Source organism: Chinchilla lanigera, unplaced genomic scaffold (assembly GCF_000276665.1).
Source record: "Chinchilla lanigera isolate Chin_1 unplaced genomic scaffold, ChiLan1.0 scaffold00028, whole genome shotgun sequence".
NCBI lineage: Eukaryota > Metazoa > Chordata > Mammalia > Rodentia > Chinchillidae > Chinchilla > Chinchilla lanigera.
The window spans coordinates 11,300,384-11,313,184 of NW_004955429.1; the positions used below are offsets into that span (position 1 = coordinate 11,300,384).

A 12,801-nucleotide genomic window follows, 5' to 3' on the forward strand; every position below is an offset into this window, starting at 1 on the left:
GTGATGTGAAAGACAAAGAAGACCTACCGCACAACCTTATTTCATATTCCAGCTGTCTTTGAGCAAAGAATATTCACCTCTTGAGTAGGGCCCCAGGGAAACCTGTTGGCTTACATTCATAGTGCTTCTGAGCAAATAAATTAAAATCATAAAACAAATGAAACAATAAATCTATTTGCCACATCACTGGTGTAAGTGTTAAAAAAAAAAGACCTAGCTTTACTGGTTAAGTCATAGCAGTTTGCTCACAGAGTGGCTGCCGCCTTACATAAGGAGAGTAACATTTATCATTGAGCTTTCTCTCCCATGATATTAAACTTCAAGCATATTTTATTGTTACTGAGGTCATGGAGGAGGAAATTCTTACTGGCTCAGAATCATTCTCTCTTCCCCAGTGTGTGTCTGTTTAACCATCTATAACTTCAGTCTCATTGTTTCTGGACATTATTTCTCTATTATAGTTTTGTTTACTTCCATTCTAATGCGTTCTCTACCCTTATAACCATGTACTGGACCTTGAAATCATGAAGAAGTGTTTTTTCTCTGAAATCTCAACCTTCACTTTCAGACTCCGAACACACGGTTTCTTTCTGCTTTTTCCATTCACTCAAGTATCTATGCACCCACTTCACAAAGGCCTCTAGTATTTGCCCTGCTCTTTCCTTCCTATTTATCTCCCTGTTTCTCTCTCTGTCCTTTTTCCTCCAGCTTGGACTCCATAGCCCTCATCTCTATGCCTTATCTGTCTCTGTGGTTATCACCCACATTTCTCCAACACACTCTAACCCTGAATCTCTCTAACTGTTCACATTTTCTGTTTGTACTCACAAACTTCTCTGGACCTACTACCAAAACCCAAATTTTTTTAAAAAAACAATCACCAAATCACATCCACTGCTAGCAACATGCAGTCATGCAATTACGATTTCCAGCCCCAGTGGGGTCACACACACGTGACCTTGTTAGCATCTCCCTCATTCACTTGACAGCCATCCCTAGACTTCATCCTCCTTTACAAGGTCCTACCCGAATCTACTCCTTTCTCAGGTGACCATGTGTACCCCACAGGGACGCATGGCCATGGGTCTCAATGTCCTGTTCCTCTGGCTAATACATTTATCTGCATTCATACCATTGCTTTCTTTGTGCTCTCATTTCTATGGGGAAAATATCCTTTCAATCAACTTTCTATTTGCTCCCCAGATTCCATGTATTTGTCCCTTTAGAATCCTATCTCTACATTTCTTATCTCTCCAGACTTTTTGATGTCAACATCTATTGAACACTTCTACTGCACCAAACACTCAGATAAAAAACTACATATATGTCAATCCATGTAATTCTGTCACAAACCTGTAGAACGGCACTCCTTCCCTTGGATCTACTCCATTTCTGCCTCTCTTCTTTCGCTCACAGCCACATAAATTTCTCAGTTCTTAATAAAAGTTTCCCTCCATCCTGTATTTCCTAGTTCAGCCGCACCTACCTGCTTCCCTGTGTTAACATACTTTTTGAAAGAGTAACCACCAGTCTTTCACATTGTTATGGTTGATACATTGTGTCAACTTGAGGAGTCTAGAGGTTTGGCTAAGTGACTCAGCAGTTTTACATCCTGGAGTGCAAAGGACATGCCCCTCCTGTTCTAGGACGTTGTTCATTGTGTCAATGTGAGAAGTTTAGAAGGTTAACTATGTGAGTGCTGCCCCCTGGGTGAGGGTAACCTGCTTACAATATGAGAGAGGGAAGGAGGCTTGCATGCACTGCCATTCCTCCCTTTGCTCATGTTGCTTTGCTGTCTTCTGCCTTGGAGCCAGCCAAGTATGGACTGAACCCTCCACAAACTGTAAGCTAAATAAACCTTTCCTTCCTTCATTTTTGGCGTTGGGTATTTTGTCTCAGCAATGAGAGAAAAGTAACCAAGACACACCTCTTGCTCACCTTTGACTCATTCCCCAAACCTTTTCTACCGAGACCCACACTTACTAACTGGGAAAGGAGACCCGTCTAACTATGAAATCCAATGGTTGCTTTTCTGTCTTGATGTCACTTGATACTCCCAGCCCTTCTGTGAAAGCATCTCTCCACAACTTCAATCAGAACATCATTCCATGATTTTACCCATTTGAGAACTTCTTCACCCATCCTTGGATGATTCTGCCTGTGTCCCAGGGTTAGTTCTTATCCTTCTCTCTGAGTAATCACTTCCATTCCCACAGTTTGAGCTATCACTGATATGTCCAAACTTATTTTTCAGCCAGAATTTCTGATCTGGGTTTCATATCCTACCATAGGGCCCCTATGGTAGGATAACATGGTTGGATAACAACACTCGGATAATCTTGAAGTGTTTCTTCTCAATCCGAAATCTATTTCTCCTCCCAGATCCCCTAACTTGGTTCATTCAATCTTCATATTACTATGCTATCAAGATCCATCCCACTGACCACCCTTGGCTTCTGAAATTTTCTACTTAATTGCAAAGAATGAGTCATACAACTCTTTGCTTGGTCACACATTAGATCCTTTGGGGAGATTACATTTTATATGATACCGGGTGTTCAGCCACTGCACTCTTAGCACTTAAGTTATAATCACCCCTTAATGAAAGTTTAAATGAGGCGTTTCACATATTAACCATGGAAGGTATGATTTTAGTGTGGTCAGCCTGAGAAAGGAACGGCTTATTTCACTAGGACTAAAGGAGGAAAATATTTTTTTGTTCTCTTCCTCTCATGGCAGGGGTTGAGCATTATCCATGTTTCCTGTCAGTTGCCCATCTGCACTGAACTTCGAAGGCTCTGCTAAGCTTTAGCCTACTTAGGATGACTCATTTTCTCCTTGAAATAATATAGAGAGATTTTCTCCCTGCAACAGCTCAGATATACTTCTCTCTGCAATTCTGTGCTTCAGCCTGCTTTTTGTTTTCCGAATCTTTGCTAATACTCACCCAGGTATATGACGATCAAAAAGGGATGGTAAAAGAGAATGCTGTGAGAGATGTAACCATATTTACCTTCTAATTCTTTTGTTATCATCCGGCATATCAATCTCCTGGTTGAACTGGTAATTAAGAAATTCAGTACCAAAGAGATCATATTCCAAGTAGCACCCAAGCTGAGCAAACTCCAGCAGCTCCTTTTTATCAAATATAGTCCTAGAGACAATAAGAGAGGCATATGCTTATTATTAAGAGTGTATTTCTCACGTCACAGATGAGAAGTTTTAAGCATGCTATGTACTAGAATATAGTTTAAATCAAATAAAATAACTTCTGAGGTAGCTCTTATGATGTGACTATAAAACAGTGAGTTCTATTTGTTACCAGAAGCAAGAGAATATATCCATCCAAAAGGGAGCTTTCCTTTGAACTTGGGACTATAGATTTACTTTAAATATGCTGCCACTACTCAAAAATAACTTTGTAATTCTTCTTTAGAATTGTCTTTAGGATGCATCCCACATTCTTCTAAAACTCCCATGTAGTTTGGGGTGAACAAGAAAGTTTCACTGTAATGTAGCAGGATGATTTTCTTATGAAGATTATAGAGTGGTTCTCAAATGAATTCCAAAACCTTATAGGACTATCATTCCAACTTTTTTTTAAAAAGGGACAATACTCATATAAATATATGTTTTGGTGTGCTTATATTATTTTAATTTAATTAATTAATTTTTTTTGGTACTGGGAATCGAACTCAGGACCTTGTGCTTGCCAGGCAGGTGCTTGTGCCGCTGAGGTATATCCCTGGCCCTGGTGTGTTTTAAAATAAAATTTATTGTTTTATAGTAAACTTCATGGGTGTCTTTTCATTACAATAGGTATTATATTAGGAATATCATTATTTTAGGAAGAACTGTGTGAACAAATGGGAAAAGAGGGAAATGTAGGATAAGAAGAGGCTACAGACAGGGGAAGAGAATGCAGAGCAAAGTAGGTGAAAATTCAGGCTGGGTATGGCAGTGCACACATGTAATTGCAGCACTTGAGAGGCTGAGGCAGGAGGATCACTGTGAGTTCTAGGTCAGCCTGGGCTACAAAGTGAGTTCAAGGCCAGCCTGAACTGCATAGTGAAATCCTGTCTCAAAAAAAAGTAAGTGAAAATTCATCAAGAAATTTATATTACAACAACTAAAAAGATGTATTAAAATAACCCTAAAATATCATTGCAGATATTCAATCACATAGATAAATAAGAAACAATTAAAACATCCTATCAACATGGAAAAAACAGAGAAAAGCACTCCATTAGTCATTGAACAAGGGGAGCCAAGGTCACAGAAAAAAGACGATTGGGATCCAAACTTGGACTGAAGCAGAGTTCAGAATGTCAGACGATCATTGTCTTGTTAGGCTTTTATCCATGCTGATATTTATTAGTTTGGTAACTATGGGATGCAAAGATTAAAGCACTATTATATGTCTATAAATCTGCTTCTAAGAAGTCAGAAGTATTTTCAAAGTCTTTCTTCCAAACCATGGGAGGACCAATTAAGAGTCCGTGTGTCATAAGTATGAGAGGGTTCTGCTTCCCTGGGATGCTTCTTGGGAGTTGACTATTGACTTTCACTCTGAGCTATCATATTATGGCTGGCTCTTTTTTTCCCATGTACTAGTTGAGCACAATTTATAGTCTACAATATTGTTTTAGGCAGAGAGGCTAAAAAAACTTTCCTTTATACACCAAAATGTGCATTAGCTCTATGTTATCTTCTATTAATACTACTCCTTTCCCATCTTACCATGGAGACCATCTTCTGCTTGCAATATTGCTGGGCTAAAAGAATATGTGTCTTTCTATAGTAAATATATTCTGTTTTCCCCAAAGAATCATGCTTAGTAACAAACTACACACAATTAAAATAACGCAAGTGCTTTACACTTATTATTTCACTTAATATGTTCCACAATCTTATCAGCTCTCAATTTCACCAATGAAGAAGTTAGAACTTGAGGACAAGATAGTCATTCAAAGTGATACACTTTCATTTCAAGGTTGGAACCTTCCTTGACCATCATACTGTGCAATCATTCTGTATTGCTAAATTTTCTAGACATTTTCCAGAATTATGTACATTGAGTGTGTACACAGTGTATTTTAATTTTTACTTTGAAATTTGATTCCCTCCCCACAGTACCCCCAAACTACACTTGCAAAATTTGGAATTTACCATCAAAAGTTAGTATGGCGGTAAGGAATTGAATAGCCCAGAAAGGTAAGAAAAGGATTATTACTCTGTGGAAGTCTTTAATTGGTAGGTTAGAGTGAAACTGCATATAATAAGCAAGAGCAAATCTCTACAAATATTTTGGACAAACTGAATGACATGGTCAAAGCAGAAGAAACTATGTTAGCTATAACTATTATTTAATTTATTCCTGTGAATGCCACATTACTTTGAGCCCCTTACAACAATTAACATGTGCAAAACACTTGTCACTAGATCAGATCAGCTGCCTGCTCTAGCTTCTACTGGCTGTCAAATAGTTCCAGCTTAATGTGTCTTATTTTGAACCTTTCATTCAACATCGAAATTGGTTGCTCCAACACCCTTCACTATCTCAATTGATGGCAACTGTGCTCTGAGGTGAGCATATGACACTATAAACCCCTAGTTTTAAGGCTTGGTCACTATCTCATGGGACTGCTGGGAGGTGGTAGAATCTTTAAGACATAGATTCCACTGGGAGGTCTTTTGGTCACTCAGTGTGTGTCCTTGAAGGATATAGTCTTTTTTTCCTCTTTTACCATCCAGCCATGAAATGACAAGTTTGCTCCACCTTGATGTACCCTTTCCCTAACCCAACCAGAGAATTAAAAACAGTATGTCCATGGGATCATGCACTGGACCTCCCAAACCATGAGCCAAAATAACCTTTTCTCTTTACAAGTTGATTCATCTCAGGTATTTGCTACAGTAGTGGAAAGTGTAACAAAACTCTATTCTAGCTGCTCACACCAAAATCCTTGTGGTCCTTCTTGGTCACTTTTCTCCTCTTACATGCTACATTTAATCTATTGGGATAGGCTTTTGGCTCAACCTTGAAAACTGTCTCCTTTGCTACCTTCCTGATCCAAATCACCACAGTTTCATGAAGTCAGCTTTTGTTGCTGGGATAAAATACCAGTGACACGTGCAACTTAAAGGAGAAAAGGGTTTATTTCTGGCTCACAGTTTCCATGATTTTGGTCCCTACTCAGCTGGCTTCATAGAAAAAACAGCACAGTGGAAGAGCCTGGTGAAGGAAAGCCACTCACATCGTGGCAGTTGGGAAGCAGAAAGACAGGGAAATGCCAGATCAAGAGATCCACCTTCCAAGGCAGTGTCTTCGGTGACCCACATCCTCCAACTGGAACCCCCTCCTCCTAACAGCAAGATCAGCTAGGAATTTATCAATGGATAAATCCACTGATGAGTATAGTGCCCCAATAACTGTTCACCTTCTGAAAGCTTCACCTCTGATCACATGAAACTTTGGGGAGACATTTTAGATCTAAACCGTAAGATCCCTGCAGTCTCTTTCATTGTGATTTCATGAAAGTCTCATTCAAATTGAGTGGAGACAATGCCAAGGACTGGATAAAAAACTGTGGTCTTTTTATACAATGGAGTACCACTCGGTCATAAAGAAGGATAACATTGAGATTTTATAGGTAAATGGATGCAACTTGAAATCATACTCATAAGTAAAATAAACCAGATTCACACGTGTAAACACTGTACTGTCTCCTTAGTGAGGAAGCTGAAAGAGTAAATAAGATCCAAGATATACAATAGATATTGTAAAGTGGGAAGAAATTGTTCAACAGGAAAGAGAAACTGGGATGAGGGAAGGGAGAAAAGAAGGAAGGAAAAAGCAAAACAAAATACACACACACACACACACACACACACACACACACACATACGAGATAGTTAAGATCTTTATACTACTAATTTCTCTCAGTTCATTGAAAAGAAAGGTTTGTCCTAATATTGTTTGAACAATTAAATGCCTATATCTTGTACTGAAAAATAATTTAAAGGCAACAATATTCAATGTATTAACCATTGTCACTCTCCTATTATCTTGTTTTGAAATTTTGTTTTACATTTTCTCTCATTAAAATGAAATTTAAAAGAATACCCCCCTCAAAAGTGAGTGGGGACCTCGATTATCCACAATGGTATATAATTGTTACCTATACTGTAAAGGTTGTCTGAAGAATTTTACCATAGAGAGAGGTCCTCTTCTAGAGGGAGACTACCACTGATAATAAGATTCATCTAAAATAGTTCCTGGGAATTCTTACCCCATAGAAAAACATATGGGAATTAGTGTGACTGAGAGAATTGGTAAACTCTATAAAACAGTCTTTAAAAATTTATAGTCATATGTAGAGAAGAACATTTCTTTACAAGGAAAGAATTAAGTTAATATTCTTGGCATTAAAAATGTAGTTGAAAAGGATGGATAGACAAAGTCACTTTCATTATATGACAATTTGCGATAAAAATATGGTTATGTGCTATGTATATGTACAAATTCCTAAAGATGAATGTAATTCTGTATAACAAACATGTACTACTAATAAAAAGTGTAAATCAAAATTTAAAAAATACTACAGTAAAAGACACACTGCCATTAATCCTCAAAATACTCCCCTTGCTTCAAACACACTTATCTCACTGTTCTTGCCATTTCCTGAAGCAGTTCTGGAAGTCCTCTTTCCTGAGCCTCTTTATGGGGTATGGTAAAAAAATCCACTCTATGCTATCTGCCAAGTGGCATTCAACAGAAAGACTCATCAGAACATTATGGCATATTCTTACTCATCTTATTCACATGAAATGTTTTTAATCAATTCAAGACATCAAGAAAACCAGCACAGTACAAAACTAAAAGACATCCAGGAAAGAGCACTTCCAGAACTGCTTCAGAAAGTGACAAGAATGAAGGGATGTGTGTCTGAAGTGAAGTGGGTATCCCGAGGGGGACTGTAATGGTTGATACATTGTGTCAACTTGAGAACAGAGAAGTTTAGAAATTTAACTAAGTGACTCAGCAGGGGGCCAGGGTCCTCACTTTGTAAACATCCTGAGTTTGTGGAAGAGAAACCCCTGAGATGGTGTGGGCTGAGAGCCCGCATACAATAAAGGGAGGGAAAGAGGCTTACATTTCCCCTTTTGCTGTTGCTTTTGCTGTCTTCTGCTATCTTGAACTGTTGCCCCTGTGCCATGACACGCTGCCTTGCAGCCAGCTAATCAGGGACTGAAACCCCCAGAAACTATGAGCTAAATAAATTTTTCCTGCCTTAATTTTGGGCATTGGGTGTCTTGTCTCAGGAACTAGAGAAAAGTAACCAAGACAGGGACAATTGCAATATATGTTTTAGTGTAGTAAATATTTTTTTCAAAAATTAAATGTTAACTTTATTTTTGTTCATGCCTCATATGTATATGTAGTTTTTGTTTTACTAACATTTAGTGATATGACCCTCTTTTCTGAATATCTAAGCATTAACGTGAAGTCAATTAAATGAATTTAAATTCTGCTTATTGAAGAAAACAGTGTGAAATGCAAGAGAAGTAAATAGTGCTACTGATCATGCAGATTTTTTTCGAAGGAAAGTCTTTGAAAAGGAATTTGGTATTTGAATTTAGTGGAAGGTAGAATGGAAGATATAGATGATGCTAAAAAAAATCAACATTTAACAGCTTTAGCTCTTTTAATCTTTATTAAAATTATATGAAAAAGTTACAAACATCACCATTTTACAGATGAGAAAACTAAGTTTCAAGAAATGTAAGTAACTCAGCTTCTGAACTAAGGAGTTCGGAAGAAGTCCAGATTTCTTTTGCATTCAGAAACTATGTTCTTAAACAAATTCCTTCCGTGATAAGAAACTCACTCTCCAGCACAATCCCATTGCACCTTGCTGGCTCTTGCTCTATGAGGAAACACACAGTACCACAATGACATCTAGGAGAACTCAGCTCTGTGAATGTCTCAAGGTGACTTAGTTACATGAAACTGACATTCTGTTGGATGACTTCCACGGACTGTCAACATGCTACTGAAATTTCATCTATGCAAGTGTTTTTTTTCCCACTTGAAGAAAGGTTTGACCCCAAATGTCAGTATGGTACCCTAGGAAAAAGGACTCTGGTTGATGTCCTTCAGATGAAGATTAACAGAGGTCTTTCCCTCACCCCTGGCCTTGATGACCTCATCACACATCTCATTAAAGTGGACAAGTTAACTCACCTAGTCTACTTCATGTCATAGTGTATACCCATGAATAATTCTCTTCTCTCCTAATTCTGCTCTTCCCCAGGTTTAAGGTGGGTCTTTTTCATAATATGCATTAAATAGTCAGTGAGGTAACTGTGTCATGCAGCAAAACTACTGCACTTCACACTGAGGAAAGTTCCTTCTGCTGGATGAAATAAGTGCAGTGTCATTTATGAAATACCTTGAGATTTTCCCAGCAGGAAGGTAAGATTTTGGTTTCAAATATTTGTTCTTAATATTCATATGATATAATTTCTTCTGTTGCATATTTTATACTTTTTCTCCTCAACTAAAAAATTGACATTATATATAAAGCACACAATGAATTGATATTCTTATATAAGGAACAGACGTAAATTTAGGAAAAACATATTGCCATCAGCCTAGAAAATGGCATCTGAATTGATTTCATTTTCAAAATATTATCATTTACCTAGACTTTTAAGGCTGAAACTAAAACGCAAGACAGCTGATTCTGTTTTTCAAACCTCTTTATATTCTAGATCTTATCCGTGTGCTCAGGGGTTTAGTTTAATGTCAGAATGTACTCTGAGTACAAGTAAGGAAGTCTGTATGAACTGATAATTTAGACAAGGGTCCTTGGGCTTTCTATGTAGAAAGAACTAAGAGAAGAGGAAAGAATGTGATTCTTGGGTATGATGAAGGTGATAAAAATGCCTACCATTTATTTTCATCTTTACAAAGAACTCTCACATACATTATTTCATTCCGTACACTCAACTGTACCTTCATAAATATATTCAGGAAACATCTGCTGTCACCTCTCTGGTGCTGTCCTCTGTGTTGGGAATACAAATATGAATGAGAAACTATAGCTGCTGTCTCAGGAAACTTGACATTATTAAAAGAGAGATACTTAAATTAATGATTATAATTAAATGTGTTAAAATGTTTTATAGTACAAATAAATAAACACATTATGAGAGAAGAATGAACGAGTGATTTATCTGAACTGAGTCTTGAAGAATCGTACTCAAAGAAAGTTTGTGGGGTTCAGACCTGGGGCGAGGGTTGGAAAATCCAAGAAATATCTATTGAGAGTCAAAAAATGAGCTTGCTGCAGCTTATCAGAGGTAAAGTACATGAAAGAAGAAACATCATCCATCCATCCACTCACCCATCCACCCATTCATCCATCAACCCATTTCATAAGATATTGTTGATCTCCTACTTACTGTGAAGCGTGATCTGGAAAACAATGACAAATAACACACAGTCCCATCCTTTATGAAGTTTAGTATGTATTTGGGAGAAGAGATATAGAAACGAATAATTGTTATAGAGAATTTACAACTAGAAACTGGGTTGGTAAAAAGAGAAATATAACAAACACTGCTTGGTTGGCTGAGAAAAGGTTTTGTAGGAGAGAAAACATCTGGTTCATTGCATATTGCAGAAAGACTCCACTAAACAGACATGAAGTAGAGGATTAGGATGTTCACAGCATCTGTGAAAAGCACATTAGCACAGGGCACACAAAGACAAGGACAGTGTGGCTTTTGTCCAGATTCTGTGTGGTTCCTGGAGAATAAGAGCAATCCAGTGGAGGGAGATGAGGTCAGAAGACCAAGATGTTTGGATTTTGTGCTAGGGCTCAGGGGACTCCCTGTGGGGTTTTTAATCAGGTGGCAGGCATGCAATCAGATTTGCATTTGGAAAGTTCAACAGGTGGACTGTGGAGGATAGATTTTGGAAGAAGGATAAGGGAGTGAGGGATTTCTTTTTGGAATCTCACAGGAGATCAAGTGACAAATGAGGGCGTGAATTCAGGTGATACAGAGGAGTGGATAGGAAGGGCTTAGTGAGGTGGGTAGGTTTCATCAGAAGGGTGCAGGGGAGGGAGAAATCTAGGCTCAACCTGGGGTTAACAGTACTATCAGTGGCCAGAATAGGCAAAGCACCAGCAGAAGGCGTCACTGGTGGGGCACTGTCAACACAATGACGGTGATGGAAGAGAAAACTCAAGGGGAAGTCTTGGGCAACTGATTGTTACTATTAAACAATATGAGGAACACAGAGGGAGCAGGTTCTAAAACAATAAGCTGGTGAAATAATCATGCCACTTATTAATGTCACTGATACATAAATACACTAGTGCAGGGACCTTTTAAGTGACCCACAGCCCAGGTAGTCCAACCCCTAGTCTTTGATTACTTTGCACTGTGACACTATGGTAATTCATTATCCATTCCTATCTGAATTCCTGAGCCCAGGCTTTGGTTCCATGTTGGTAGCTGTTTGCTCACTAAGATAGCTGAGGGCCCAGCACATGGAGAAGCATGGAATACATTCCCTGCTAAAATGTACACCCTAGATCAACTAATTATTTTTAAAATACAAATATAAAAATAAAGAGATACTCATCTGTGCAAGTGACTACTAAAATCAGTGAATCTCAATAAGTGACCATTGTAAAAACTGTTTACCAAAAAGGTAATTCTTAAAATCATTACTCTTCCCTCCCGTTTCTCAATTTAAAACCTATGTCACTTGTACAGATAAAATTATATAAGATTCTTTTATTATTTTGTGAAAGTTCCTCAACAGCTATTTAAAAGAATTGCTGAACTGGACATATTCATCTAATAACTTAAAATGAATTTTTAAATATGTATAATGTATTTTTTAAAGTGAGTAATATATAAATTATTATAATTCTGTGATTATCATTAAATTTATACTAAATTCAATATTAACCTAATTTTAAATCTCATTCATATATGTCTTAGTTACTTTTCTCTCATTGCTGATACAAAATACCTGACAACCAAAATTAAGAAAGGAAAGGTTTATTTAGCTCACAGTTTGTAATCAGCTGGCTCCAAGGCAGAGTGGCATAGAGCAGGGGCAACAGTTCAAAAAGGCAGAAAACAGCAAAAGCAACAAGAGCAAAGTGGGGGTGGGGAAAGAGTAAGCCTCTTTTCCTCCCTTATATTGTAAGCAGGCTACCCCACCCCCCACACACACAGGGCACACCACTCTGTGCCCTCCCCTTACAGGATAACATTTACAAAGAAAGGACCCTGGCTCCCTGCTGAGTCCCTTAGTTAAACTTCTAAACTTCTCAAGTTGACCCAATGTATCAACCATTACAACATATATCCTTATACTGCTAATGGTAACTCCATCTCAAAAATAAAATCTAAAAATTATTATTTTGGAAGTGGGGTGATAGAGATGGACCCAGGACCCCACCACTGAGCTCTACAACCAGTCTCTAAAAAATTCTTAACAGATGACTTTCAAATTGATTAATTAAAAATTAAAATGTCAAAAATAACATGTGGCTTCAACATGGCCAATGATTTAAAAACCAGAATTTGCTACTTCATTTAAATGTTTATCAAGAATACTGGTTTCATCTAATCTCAAGAAAGACACCGATTATAATAGTGCCTTCACATCAGTGTATTGGTTTATGCCTACATATGTAGGTATTTGTAAAGACTCAGTTACCTTTTCATAGATTCATTTTTCATTAAGGCATGACTTTTCTGGAATAACAT

At 37.7% G+C, this 12,801-nt stretch overlaps 1 protein-coding gene across 4 annotated transcripts in view; it reads right to left on the bottom strand.

The window, feature by feature from the left end:
- Pter (phosphotriesterase related) overlaps positions 1-12,801 on the bottom strand; it is a 59,250-nt gene that overhangs the window by 3,551 nt on the left and 42,898 nt on the right. For all 4 annotated transcript variants that reach the window (XM_013515555.1, XM_005386971.2, XM_013515556.1 and 1 more), the window contains one exon: positions 3,014-3,154. In XM_013515555.1, the coding sequence (XP_013371009.1) occupies positions 3,014-3,154 (141 nt within the window). The remainder of the gene's footprint in view (positions 1-3,013; positions 3,155-12,801) is intronic.